The sequence below is a fragment of the Tupaia chinensis genome, unplaced genomic scaffold (genome assembly GCF_000334495.1).
Source record: "Tupaia chinensis unplaced genomic scaffold, TupChi_1.0 Scaffold000416_1, whole genome shotgun sequence".
NCBI lineage: Eukaryota > Metazoa > Chordata > Mammalia > Scandentia > Tupaiidae > Tupaia > Tupaia belangeri.
The window spans coordinates 491115-505588 of NW_006159921.1; the positions used below are offsets into that span (position 1 = coordinate 491115).

Here is a 14474-nt window from a genome sequence, read left to right on the forward strand (position 1 = left end):
AAAAAAAAAAAAAAAATTTGTCGACTTACTTATATATATGTAACTTACATAAACACACATACACACATCTTTGAATAATGCTTTTCCTAATATTAAAGACTGTTATTTCTAGATGAAGGAATTTGAATTGCTTTATCTTTGTAATTTTTATACACCACTTAAATAGTTCATCATAAAACAGTATCACTCACTTAGCAATTAAGTAATTGTTCTTAAGTAAACCTGGAGCAAATATACTGAGACACTAAGTGTGCTAATTCTGCACAATGGAAAATGGTTTTTATGTACTTTTCTACACTTTTTAAACTTCTTACAAAGGTCTTAATAAACCATAAAATAGCAAATAAAACATAATTCCATTTTTTGTTAATGAAATAAAACTAAACATCTGACAAAAATAAATCTAAAATGTAAAGACAAAGTTCAAGACAATATACTCCAAAATGTTCACAGAGACTACCACTTAGTTATGTTGATGGAATCTGGGTGACTTTCTTTTTCTTACTTTGCTGATTTTATATAAAAATATGTAAATTATACATTTCCTTATAAGACAAAAGAAAAGTTTTCTTATTTGAAGAGAAACCACATAAAGTAAAAGTTTTTACGTCAAGTTCACTAGCCTTAATCCCCATACCTTTAATCTTAATATCTAAGGTAACAACCACACCCAGAAACAATTTCAGGTACTTGCCATGTTTTTGTTTTGTAGGCAAAAGAAAGAAAGAAAGAAAAAAACCCTTGGATTTATGCAGTGACCTAAATAAATGAACAGATTTTCCTCTTGTAAATTGTTATACACTAGGGTAGCTGGTGACGTGGTGATTAAGACAGCTAGATCACACAAGGCTATGTATGGTTTGAGTCCTGATTCTGGCAGCTTGTAAATTGTTATACACTAGGGTAGCTGGTGACGTGGTGATTAAGACAGCTAGATCACACAAGGCTATGTATGGTTTGAGTCCTGATCCTGGCAGCTTGAAAAACAATCTGGGCATGAGTGCACACATGCCTAAAATCCTAAAAGGAGACAGAAATGGAAGAGAAGGAGAAGCAGTGTGACCATCCCCCAAAAGGGGGTGCTTTCTCACCTTCTCTCTCTCTTTGGTGAGCACATGCACCCTCTGGCAAAAAAAAAAAAAGAATAAGTTGTATACTAATCCAAGGTAGAGCTCCTTTTCTTTTCTTCATGTATTCTGGAAATATTCACACTTTATATCCCCCTACTAAATAAACAACTAGTTATCAAATACTGATTTACCATGTGATCTCAGGAATATTACCTAAGTCTCTATCTGTAAAATAAAAAGGTCTGATTATATGAAAACATACATGTGTATATATGTGCATTTTTCTAGAGGAAAAAAGCTGTGACTTGCATCACTTTTAAAAAAGAATCTGAGGACCAGCAGATGGCATAATGGTTATGTCAATGGACTCCCATGTAGTCAACCGTGGTTTGAATCCTGGACCCAGCAGCTTAAACTCAGCCGGGCATATGTGTGTACATGCCCAAGATCCCGAGGGGAGAATGGAGAGGCGATTGCAGCATAGCCACACCCCCTGGGGGCTGGTTTCTTGCTTTCTGTCTCTCTGTCTCTGTCTTTCTGGCCAGCACACATGTCCTATAGCAAAAACCTCTCAAAAACAAAACAAAACAAAACTGAGACCTACTGACTCAACCCTCACAAAAAGGCTAAGAAATATGAATTAGATAATTACATGCAGTGTTACAATTTTCTAATTCCATGCAAACAGTATACTAATACATTTTATTTCATAAATCTTAGTGAGTTCACCTTTCTCTTAGATGCATGACATCGTACAAGAACTGTAATACCTTGAACAGAAATTGGTAATCAGAAGACGGAAAAGGTGTGAGAGAGAGACAAGAATAAGGTTCTCGATATAGCGTTTGGTGTAAGATACTAAAAGAGTATCAGCAGAAAGTAAAATATCTGGAACACGGTTTAACAAGTATTTAATCAGAACTTTTTCAACATATAGTACCTGCCGCTAAGACGTTCACAATCTCACAGAAGTGATAAAACACCCATAACACAAGGTAGGATGTGTTAAGTGCCACAGCAATAAAGTGAAGCACAGAGAAGTTCGTATGAGGAAGAGATCAAAGCCAGTTGTGAGGAGAAAAATTAGAAAAGGTTTTTACGGTGTTGGCTACCCTACGGAACCAAAACAGAAGATTTGAGCCAATGAGAGAGAAAAAATAAAGGGAAATGAGAATTCCAGTTTAAGGAAATAGCAAATATAGATTCACAAGAAAAATGAGGGAGAAAAAAATTTCTGTCTGTGTGTGTGTGTGTGTGTGTGTGTGTGTGTATGTATATATACCTGGCATTGACTATTTGTGTATACACACACACACACACATATATGTACATAAATATGTGTACATACATAAATATGTACACCCATATAGGTGTATGTGTGTGTGTATATATATATATACACACACACACACACATACATATGTGTGTACATACCAGTTGGCAGTAGGAAATGACCGAGGGTGCCCCACAGAACTGACAGAATCAGAGCTGTGCTTTTGGAAGATTACACTTACCACAGCAGGTAGGATGGAAAATTAAATTACGGAAACCGAGTTAGCAGGCTATGTAAATAACTCAGAAAAGGAAAATAAGAATCTCAACTCTAGCAATGAATTAAAAAATAAAACGAATGAATGAATGTTCTAGACAAGACAAATGTAAAAGAAAACCTGGAAGAATTGCCACTTGGTTGAATGATTTGGGATGGTATGAGGCACAGACTGAAATGCTCAGTAAGGAGACCCAAGAGGTCTAAAGTGCAAGATAAGAGTGTAATCGAGACAGTTCTCAGGAGTCACCCACAGAAGTGACAGGTGACTCCTAGGGGTCAACTTCTCCTAAGACCAAGAATGATAAGAAAACAGCAAACTAAGGATGAAAACTTAAGAATAGTCACATTTAGGGGAAAGCAAAGAGAGGGGGAGGATGTGGGAGCTGGCAACCTCAGAAGAGTAGTCAGAAGAATCAGATAATTAAATATTATCCCAGAGGACAGCATTTTGAGAAGGATAATATCATTCATATTACAAAATCAAAATACAAACAAATGGCAAGCCACCAGGTAGCATAGTGGTTAAGGGCGCTGGACTCCCACGTGGCCGATCACAGTTCGAGTCCCAGACCTGGCAGTTTGCTTTTTCACTTTTTATCTCTTTCTAGTCAAATTAAAATAAATAAGTGAAGTTAAAAAAAATAATTCCTTTTAAAAAAATACAAATGGGAAAGCCAAGAGATTTGAGAAATAGGAGGTCACTAGCAAACTTTAATAGCATAAAAATTAGGTTTCAGGAAGCTAAGCAAGGAGAAAAAACAGGTACAAAATATTTATTTCAAAATGTGACAGTAAGAAGGAAAAAAATAAATAATTTACTCTGTGTGTGTGTGCGTGCGTGCGCGTGTATGTATTTAATGGTAAATAACAAGCAATTGCAATGGTTTTTTAATTTACCAGTTACAAAGTAAATTATAAAATAGTCAGTGGATCAAACCTCCAGAAAACAATGAGAACCTTAAATATACAATGATGAGCCAAAGAATTCCCTTGAAGATACAAAAATCTAAAATAGAGATCTGTGCTTTTACTATTGAAGCAGGAGCCTAATATCATTACAAAAAAGATTTCCAAAATAGCATTTGGTCTAAGATTCTTTACCAGCACATACACTCCAAAAAATCTTTTTATTAATATAAGGGTAAGAATCATCCAGTCAACAAAAATAATAATACACATAAAATATAAAATTTGGGCCAGCAACTGGCACAGAGGTTAAAGTATACGGTTCCCACATGGCAACTATGAGGTTCAAGTCCTGGACCTCACAGCTTATAAAAAACACACCAGGTGCATCTGTGTACATGTTTAAAACCCCAAGAGGAGGGACGAGCAGTTAGCATAATGGCTATGTCACTGGACTCCCATATAGTCGACCACAGTTCGTGTCCCAGACCTGGTGGTTTAAAATTCATGCCGTGCGCGTGTGCGTGTGTGCCCAAGATCCCAAGAGGAGAACGGAGAAGGGACTGCGGCGTGGCCATCCCTCCCTGGGGGGTGATTTCTTGCTTTCTGTCTCTGTCTCTCTGGCGAGCGCATACGCCCTATAGCAAAAACCTCTCAAAAAAAAAAAAAAAAAAAAAAAAAACAAGAGGAGAACAGATAAGAGATTATGGTGTGGTCGTCCCTCCGGGAAGTGATTTCTCACTTTTCCCCTCTCTCTCTCTTGCTCGCTCTCTTTCTCGGTTTCTCTCTGGTGAGCACACATTCCCTACAGCAAAAATAAATAAGTGACATAAAAACATTTAAATGAAAATCCCAACTAAACTCCAAATAGGAGGCTCAAGTTAACTTTCCTTTAGTTTTACAAGTCAAATTCCATAATAAAACAGTTTTACAAAAAAAATTCTAGGGGACTGCAGATGGTGTGGTGGTTAAGGTACTGGACTCCCACATGTCTGATCATGGTTTGAGTCCCAGACCTGAAGGCTTGAAAATCATAGCAGGGGCATGTTCAAGTATGCCCAAAATCCCAGAAGGAGAACGGAAGAGAAGGGATTGTGCCACGGCCATTCCCCAACAAGGTGATTTCTCACTTTCTGTCTTTCCCTGTCTCGCTCTGACAAGTGCACACATCCCATGGCAAAAATCCCCCAAAAACTCATAAAATTCTAAATCTTGTTCAACAATATTTATTATGACCAAATATCAGAATGAGAATTTGCTTTCGCTCTTTGAGTTCACACAAAAAAACAGGATTGGTCTTGAAAAGCAGACTAATGCATGGCTACTTAAAAAGAAAATAACCCAGTATGTTTAGTCTTAAACATAACTGGATAATATATAAGACTCCTGGAAATTCTGTGGTAGTGCAAATTAGGTTGACTGAGGTACTACTAATAAAAAATTATAGTCCTCATTTCAAAAAATTCCCACCAATATTTTCATTCTGCTGGAAGGAGACACAGATGAGTATTAATAATACTAAGGGGGACATACTCTTAAAAAAGTAAATGTGAAAAAATTTCAAACAAAAACCACTTATCTCAAGAGATGCTAGTTATTCAATGTTCTTTTTAATGATACAGATGTTGGTTAAAAAGATGGAGTCAGTTTGGGAACCAGCAGTTAGCATAATGGCTACGTCGCTGGACTCCCACGTAGTCGACCGCGGTTCGCGTCCCGGACCCGGTGGCTTAAAACTCACGCCGGGCGTGTGTGCGTGTGTGCCCAAGATCCCGAGAGGAGAATGGAGGAGAAGGGATTGCAGCATGACCATCCCCGCTGGGGGGTGAGTTCTCGCTTTCTGTCTCTATGTCTCTCTCTCTCTGTCTGGTGAGCGCACGTGCCCTATAGCAAAAATCTCTCCCCCCCCAAAAAAAAGATGGAGTCAGTTTGTAGTATGCAATGGCCTAAACACTTAAGATCTGTGAAATATTCTATTATGTGGTGAGTTTTTAAAAATCAATAACATTTCTATTCTAGTGAGGAATTACCTGTTGTCATAGATCCATAACACGGCAATATTAAAAGGCCATCTAGGGTGGTATCTTGAACATCGTAATCATAATCAACAGACTCCGCCATCTGAAAAAGTAATTCACAACTTTTCTCGATTTCAAACTGACCTGAAATGGGAAAAATATCTTCAGCAATTGAGCAGCAAAATAACTCAAACATTAAAAAGTCTAGATTAAAATCAGTTTTGTCTAATAGTTAACTTAAATTTCTTACTTGAACTAAAAAAGATAGAGGTAAGTCATACTAATTCTCAACAATAAATTTCAAAGACCTCAACACAAAGTAATGATAAATGTTTAAGGATGAATATACTAATTACTTTGATTTAGTATTTACACATGTATTCATGTACTAAAAAAAAAAAATCATACTGTGGTGTGGCCTCCCATATGGCCAGCATTGGTTCAAGTTCAGACCTGGCGGCATGCTTTCTCTCTCACTCTCTGGTGAGCCTACATGCCCTTAGCAAACTTTAAAAAATAATAATAGATAATATTAAATAATTTTGAAAAATTATACTGTACCTTATAAATCTGTGTAATTATTATGTGTCAATTAAAAATTTTAAAAAGGGCCAGCAGATGGCATAGTGGTTATATCACTAGACTCCCACATGGCTGACGGTGGTTCGAGTCCCGGACCCAGAGGCTTGAAACTCACACCGGACACGTGTGCATGTGTGCTCAACATCCCAAGAAGAAAATGGAGAAGGGGTTGTAGTGTGGTCATATCTCGCCCCGAGGGAATGATTTCTTTCTTTCCCTCTCATTATCTCTGTCTCGCTCTCTCTCATGAGTGCATGCACTCTAAGGCAAAAACCTCCTAAAAAAAATTTTAAAGATAACACCAAAAGTAAAAGAAACACCAGTTTCCAAGGAATTTAATTCTCCATAGGAATAAAAACTTTTATCTTCAAGCCTTTCATCTTGTAAACATCGCATATGAGGAAAACTTATTAAACTGTTTACACAGAGGAAGCTGGTCCAGGAGATATTGAATGTAGGTGTATTTCAATACTTAAGAAACCTCTACAAAGATTATTACAGTATCTCACTTCTGACATTAAGACAAGGCAGAATAGGAGATGAGCAAAGAAATGACTCATTCCTATTAGTAAGGAGCTGCTACTTGAGAAATTACATTAGTCTGGGATTTACGTCTTCTATTTTTTACTACCAAAAAAATGCCACAGGCTTGTCTGTGATACATGCATTACACATCTTCTATACCATAATCGTACAGTACCATCCTACCACTCAGAGAAGGAGCTAGTGGGTTATCTTTTGAAATCATGGGATTAATAACTCAGACCCAGTCAGTATACAGCTAGATATAGCACAGACCAAAAAAATACTTCATTGTTAAATTTCTTTTTACTGAAAGACTGGTGTGCTTTACATATTTTTCCTAATTAGTCTCATGTTTTGTGTATCTTTTACCTAGAATTATTCAGATAATCATAAAAAGCTAGGGCAACAGTTGAGAAGAGCCCAGATATCGCAAAACAAATAACACTCTAACTTGGTGCCATATTCCCCACTCACAAATAGTAAACTTTTTTTAAAAAAGAGGTTTTTGCCTTAGGGCACATACACTCACTGGGGGTAGGGAAGAGATACAGAGAGAAGGAAAGTGAGAAATCACAAGGAGGTGACTACACCACAATCCCTTCTTCCTCCATTCTCCGGGGATCTTGGGCACACATGTACACGTGCCCAGTGTGATTTTGAAGCCACCATGTCTGGGACTCAAACCGCAGTAAGCCATGTGGGAGTCCAATGACATAACCACTATGCTATCTGTTGGTCCCAATAGTTAACATTTTTAAACCTTTTAAACCTGATACTAAATGCTTACCAGTCAGAAAAACCAAGATGTCGCCAGCCATTTCATTCAAATGGATATCCATGGTTACTTTCACAATCTAAAACAAGAAACACAAACATAATATGGTAGGGGAAATACAATATTTCCCTACTACCACCTCCTCTTGCTCCCCAGAAAAATAAATTTTGGTTCTCAAAAATCCCAGGACCCATAAACGTCATTAAAATAGTAGGGAACAAATGAATTATCAAATTACCCTATTGACTAAAATCATGGATATAAAAAAAGGCATAAAAAGATGCCAAGTAATACCGCTTGAATATATGCAGTATTTTCTCTGTCTCGTGGGCCAATCAAATTGCAGAATTTCTCTCTGACTGGATAAAGTCTTCCAGGTATGTCAAATATTGGACAATTTCCAAAGAACGCAGAGAGCTTCGCTAATTCCATAGTTGCTGACATTACCACCACCTTTAAATGTTCCTTCCTATTAGGTGACTTCTCCTGAAACAGCTTCTTCAATAAACCAAATAAGATATCCTGAAATAAAAGTAATTTCTAGTAAGTCACGAGTATACCTAACAGCCAAAGTACTTTAAGTATATTACTATCTTAACCAAAGAATTCCTACTTCAAGAGATTAAAATATAAATAAGAGGAGGAAATTCTCTATACAGTAAAAAGCTATCCCAAACAAGTAAACTATTTCCTTATGAAAAACCAATATATTAAAATACTCACTGTAGTTAGAGTTCTCTCATGGGCTTCATCCAAAATAATAACACTGAATTTGGTAAGATTTGGATCTCCAAGGATATGTTTCAGTAAACACCCATCAGTCATGTATTTGATTGCTGTTTCCTAACATTCAAACAGGAGAGCATATCAACTTACAGTATCACAGAAATTCACCACTCCTTTCCCAACTAAATTTTCCCCTTGAAATACAAAATTAAGTCATCAAACTAATCTGACTAATTAAAAGACATAAAATAGTCTAACAGAGACATTAAATTATGAAATACATGATAAACAAAGAGACGGAAATAAAGAACTAAGGTGATGTTCTGGGATAAAATAATAAAAGTCACCAATATGAAGCTACAATAAGACTAGCCCTGTAGTGGTTAAGGAAACCAGACCCCAAATGGCCAGTTGCAGTTCAAATCCTGGCCCCAGGGGCATGAAGAACATTCAGGCCCAGGGTCTCTACAGGATAGAGAAATGGAGGAGTGGAGATCATGGCAAGATGGCATGATTGCACCCCACTGGAGGGGGGCTTTCTCTCTTCGCCTCTCTGTCAAGGGAATGTGCCTTCTGGCAATTAAAAAAAAAAGATAGGGGCAAGTAAGGTGGCATGGTAGTTAAGGTGGCTGAATCCCACCTGACCAAATATACAGTTCGAATCCTGGTGGCTTGAAAAATAAACCTCACGTGTGTGCAGAAGAGCCCAAAATTCGAACAGGAGAACAGAGAAAGGAGGAAGAGTATTTTCTCACTTTCCTTCTCTCTCTCTTCAGCGAGCACATGCACTGTATAGCAAATTGGAAAGAAAAAAGAAATAAATAAATAAAAAGAAGATATAATTAAGCCAGTGGAAAGTAGCAAGATAATGCAATGACTTCAGGTAGGTTAACAAGCTACGAGAAACAACAATGTAATGCCTCGGCCACTGTTTTAGATTAAGGGGAAAAGGTAGAGGAAACGGTAAGTGTACACTTTCTATTCACTTGTTCCTCTTCTCTGTCAATTCCCGTATATAAAAAAGTGTCATTTGACTAGCATTTAAACAGAGGCTAGCAGTGATATCCATAAAACAGGTAAAGGGGAAAAAGAAGGAAAAATCTGCAGCAGTGACCACTAGGAAGGCACAGACAGTATTTTGGGTAAAGTCATTCTGTGCCACATTTGACGGCCATTCCTATTAGAAACCACATGTAAATCAGGAAATGTTTTGTATCTGGTAAAGGACTGAGAAATCCTGAGGAGGGAAAAATTTTAAACTTGGTGCCCTACATACAGAAGATAATAGACAGATATTAGATATGGAAGACAAATACTTGCTGACTGATTTTATTAAGCTGTACAGTTTTCCACTGACTTCAAAAATACAAACACACATACACAAAAAAAAATCTTAAAAATATGTTAAGTGGGGTGTGATGGCGCCTGCCCTATGGCAAAAAACATGTTAAGTGGGGCCAGCAAGTGCTGTAGTGGTTGAAGCACTGGACTCCACACGGTCCACTGGAGTTCGAGTCCCAGACCCAACAGCTTAAGACTCACGCCAGGCATGTGCGTGTGTGTTCAAGATCCTGAAAAGAGGATGGTGGAGAAGAGAATGCAGTGTGGCCATCCCCTCTGGGGGGTGATTTCTTGCTTTCTATCCCTCTATTTCTCTTTGCCTCTCCCACACGCCCTGTAGCAAAAAACCTCTCAAAATAATAAAACGTGCTAAGTGAAATAAATGAGACAAATACAAAATACTGTGTGATCCCACTTATATGAGGTACCTAGAATAGGCAAATTTGTAGAGAGTAGGAGAAAAGTTATTTGGGAGAGGAAAGGGAGAAATGAGAAGTTAAATTTGAATTAATAGATACAGAGTTTAGAATAATAAGAGAGTTCTGAAAATAGATGGTGTTGATGGCCATAAAACACTGTGAATTTAATGCCACTGAATTCTATAACTAAAAATGGTTAAAACTGTAAATTTTATGTTATATATACATTACTACGATCATTTTTTTTTTTTTGGCTAGAGGATATGTACACTCACAGAGACAGAAGAGAAAGCACTACCCCCATAGGAAATGGTCATGCTACAATCCCTCCCCTTCCATCTCTTCCTCCTTTTGGGATGTTGGGTATACACACTCACACATTTGACATGTTTCTCAAGCCACCACATCTAGGACTCAAACTATTAGGTAGGCCGTATGGGATCTGGCTGAGCCAGCCCTACGATAATTTTTTTTTTTTTAATTACAAATGTAACCTACATGTCAAGGATCCTTACAGCCAAACAACATAAAAGAATCCTAAGAAACAAAATATCACTTCTAAACTAACTGACAAGGGAGAAAATGGGATAAAATATCAGACACTTCAAAGATTTTAAGTACTTAAAGAGGGCAACAAAAACAATTCCAACCTGTGGCTTTGTTTCTTTAAAACAGATATTACATTTTGAGGTTAAAAATCTTTTTTTTTTTTTTAAAGAAGTTTTTGCCTTAAGGATTGTGCGCTCACCCAAGAGAGACAGAGAGAGCGAAAGAGAGACAGCGAGTAAATGAGAAATCACCCCCAGGGGGGGATGGCCACACTGCAATCCTTTCTCCTCTATTCTCCTCCTGAGGTCTTGGACATGCACGTACACGTGTTTGGTATGAGTTTCAAGCCACTGGGTCCGGGATTCAAACCCCAGTTGGCTGTGTGGGAGTCCAGTGACATAACTGCTACACTGCCAAAAAAAAAAGCCTTCAGAACTTTTCCTGTTTTTGGTGTAAGCTTATAGTACTTAGGCAGATACCAACAAAACTTTTGTACCTTAGAGCTGCAATCATCGAAACGAACTTGGTATCCTACTTTGGATCCCAAAGTACATTTCATTTCTTCAGCAACCCTCTGAGCCACTGATATGGCAGCTACTTTTCGTGGTTGAGTCACACCAATCATTCCATGTTGTGAAAACCCTACAAAAGCAGAGGCATAAAACACAATGTTAGTAACTGTTTCTTCCTAGTAAAGCTAAATTGTTTCTAGTCAATCAACACAAATTTCTTGAGTATTTGCAGAAGAAAATCCTACAACTTAATAACATATTGTATAATGTTTTAACCATGGAAATTTAAATAGTAATTAAGAACAATTTTTTTTATATATGTGTGAATTGGTTTTTTGTTTTTTTTTGTTTTTTGGGGGTTTTTTGCTATAGGGTACATGTACTCAGAGAGAAACAGAGAAAGAGAAAGCACCTCCCCAGGGTGAGAATAAAGTCCAAAGGCTAGGAGGCTAGGAGTAACAACAATAATATCCATACAACAGCTAAAGTAAAAAAAGGAAAAATCTGCAGAGGTGACCACTAGGAAGGCAAAGATAGTATTTTGGGGAAAGTCACTCTGTGCACATTTGACGGCCAAGTAACAATCCCTTCTCCCCCATTTTTCCCTCCTTTTGGGATTTTGAGTATGCACATACATACATGTGCCAGGAGTGTTTCTCAAGCTACAGACTTAAACCACACACTGGCCATGTAGGATCCAGTTACCCCAACCATAGCACTGGCTAGCCCAAGAGCATATACTAATAACCATTCAAATGTACATATTTGGGCCAGCCGGTGGGGTAGTGGTTAAGGGAGGTGGATCCCATATGGCCAACCAACCAGTTCCAATCCTGGACCCAGCAGCTTGAGAAATATACTGGGTGTGTGTGCATGTGTGGCCAAAATCCCGAAAGGAAGTAGAAATGAAGAAGGGACTATGGCATGGCCATCTCCTGTGGGAGATGCTTTCTTACTTTCTTTGTCTCTCTCTCTCTCTCTGGCAAGCATACACAACCTAAATAAAAAAATTTTAAAGTAGTATGTCTTGATGGCATGCTAGATTTGATGAACTAGAATAAATTACTATAAGTTAAGAAACTGAGTTTTGTGTGTGTGTGACTCATAGCCAATATAATTTTGTTACTCACCTTTACAATAGAAAGTTTAGTCACACTGAAAGGAAAGACACTTTAAGGGTAATATGTTATCTGACTTAGTGCCAGCAGGGTCAAACTGGGGCCGGGGTGGGGGTGGAATGGAGGTTATCTGGTAATGCTCTGAAGAACCAAGAAATAATGTCAGCAAAAGATATCAACATACCCCTTTCCTTTCAAAATACTTCAATCTCCGCCAATGCTTAATAGTCTACTCTAAGATAACTTAACCCTATGAAAGAAATTACTATCTTTCTGTATTCTTATTTTCTTTTTCTTTTGTCTTTTTTTAAATTTCATTTTCTTTTATAAATTCAATCACATTATTTAACTTACAAAGTGAATATTTCAGTATATGAATATTTCTCCCTAGTCCAGTTGATAAAATTATAAAATATCTTCAACAGATAATACCACATTTCTTTGTCCCGTTAATGCTTGCCTTCCTATTTTTCTTCTTAATGTCCTTCCTCAGGCCCTACTCTTACACACAAAAATATGGAACGCTTCACAGATTTGCGTGTCATTCTTGTGCAGGAGCCAAGCTAATCTCTGTATCGTTCCAATTTTAGTATGTGTGCTGCTGAAGCAAGCACATCTTTCTGTAATTCTTGCATTTGAGAGTAGTATAGGGCTAGCCCCATAGCCTAGTGGTTAAGGGAGCCAGATCCTACACAGTCAACCATAGTTCAAATCCTGGTCCCAGTAGCTTGAAAAACTGAGCAAATGTGTTTACATGCCCCCAATCCCATCAGGATAGAGAAAGAGACAAAGGATTGTAGCAAGACCACGCCCCTTGAAGGGTGCTTTCTCTTTATCTTCCCTTTCTGTTTCTCTCTGGTAAGCACACATGCCCTTTGGCAATTAAACAAAAAGAGAGAGAGAAAGATTACTATAGTAATTAAAAATGGAAAAGTTTACCATCCCAACTAATTCTTCACTCTGAAATAAAAGCATAAAGAAGCACTAAAGACAAAGTAAACCAAAAGACTATACTTCCTATTTGTATTAGCCTTAAAGAGGACATTATAGGGACCAGCAGTTAGCATAATGGCTATGTCGCTGAACTCCCATGTAGTCGACCACAGTTCAAGTCCTGGACCCAATGGCTTAAAACTCACGCCAGGCACATGTGCGTGCATGCCCAAGATCCCAAGAGGAAAATAGAGAAGAAGGGATTGCAGCTTGGTCATCCCCCTGGGAGGTGATTTCTCGCTTTCTGTCTCTCTGGCAAACGCACGTGCCCTGTAGCAAAAACTTCTCAAAAAAATAAGAGGACATTATAAAAATACTCCCAATATTTTCAATATTGACCCATAATAAAATTACCTGCTTCATATAGGTATTTTGGGAGTTGAGTTGTTTTACCACTTCCTGTATTTCCAGTAACAATAAGAAACGAATTGTCCTTCACAGCCTGAATAAGCTTTTTTCTTTGTTTCTGAATAGGAAAAGTTGGAGTAGTTCCTCCCTCCTGTGATGTGCATCCTTTCTCTTCTGCAATAAAAGAAAAACAACTGTGTGATTAAAAATCCTATAAACTTATCTCTGACATAAATTTTCAGGACTGAAAAGAAAAAGGCAATAGAATTTTAGGGCTGGAAGGAATAAAACCAGGCTTCTTGATTAAATCACCTGTGTACAGTTTTTTAGCAAGGGTTGATAAGCCCAAAACAACTTTTTAGTGAAATCTAACTTGAGTATTTATTAATTCATAACTCAGATCACTTGATAAGTAGGCCTAGAGTAAGGCAATGCATCTGCACGGATACCTACACAAAAGCACAAAATCCAATTTTTTTAAATAACAGAACAAAAACTGGGACACAGTAGAAAACTCTAAGCTGAATTACAAGCCACCTGTGTTTGCTTCTGATTCATGGTTCAAGTTAGGTCCCTGTTCAGAGTGACTGATATCCCAGAAGGCCAAGTGGTGGGTAACCATGGAAACTGGCTCCTGGAAACTGGCTCCCTTCATACGGTACCCAAAGGCAGGCTGGCGGCCGACGAATGTGGGGGGGGGGGATGAATGGGTAGAGAACAAAGGCTTTATGAAGCTGTTTAAGAACGGAACGCGTTTCAGCATTGGGGTTCACTTTTTTGCCCCCCAACAAGGTTCTCATCTAACTTGGTTCTGGGACCGCCTGCCTCTAAGCCAAAGTGCTCACTAGAAGCAAAGTTCGCCTGAGGCTCGGAGAGCAAGGAAAATGCTGCAGTTTCCTCTCCTCTCTTCCCTGGCAGCCAAAGGCACACTTTTATCCCCGAACCGCCCCCCACCCACCCCGCGGCGTAACTCCCTTAGGCTTCCGCAGCGTCCCGCGGACCGCACCTCTCTCAGCGATGCAAACAGCCGAGGGCCGCTC

At 38.3% G+C, this 14474-nt stretch overlaps 1 protein-coding gene and 1 non-coding gene across 2 annotated transcripts in view; both read right to left on the reverse strand.

Moving 5' to 3' along the window:
• The window catches only part of DHX40 (DEAH-box helicase 40), a gene marked incomplete in the record, with an annotated part of 51582 nt that overhangs the window by 36933 nt on the left and 175 nt on the right, over positions 1-14474 (reverse strand). Inside the window, 7 exon segments of the mRNA XM_027774232.1 lie at positions 5559-5690; positions 7441-7507; positions 7723-7950; positions 8152-8271; positions 10960-11105; positions 13441-13608; positions 14441-14474. Of these exon segments, the coding sequence (XP_027630033.1) occupies positions 5559-5690; positions 7441-7507; positions 7723-7950; positions 8152-8271; positions 10960-11105; positions 13441-13608; positions 14441-14474 (895 nt within the window).
• Positions 12604-12707, reverse strand: LOC114008934 (U6 spliceosomal RNA). The gene has a single exon (XR_003550420.1). It is a non-coding gene; the product is annotated as a U6 spliceosomal RNA (small nuclear RNA).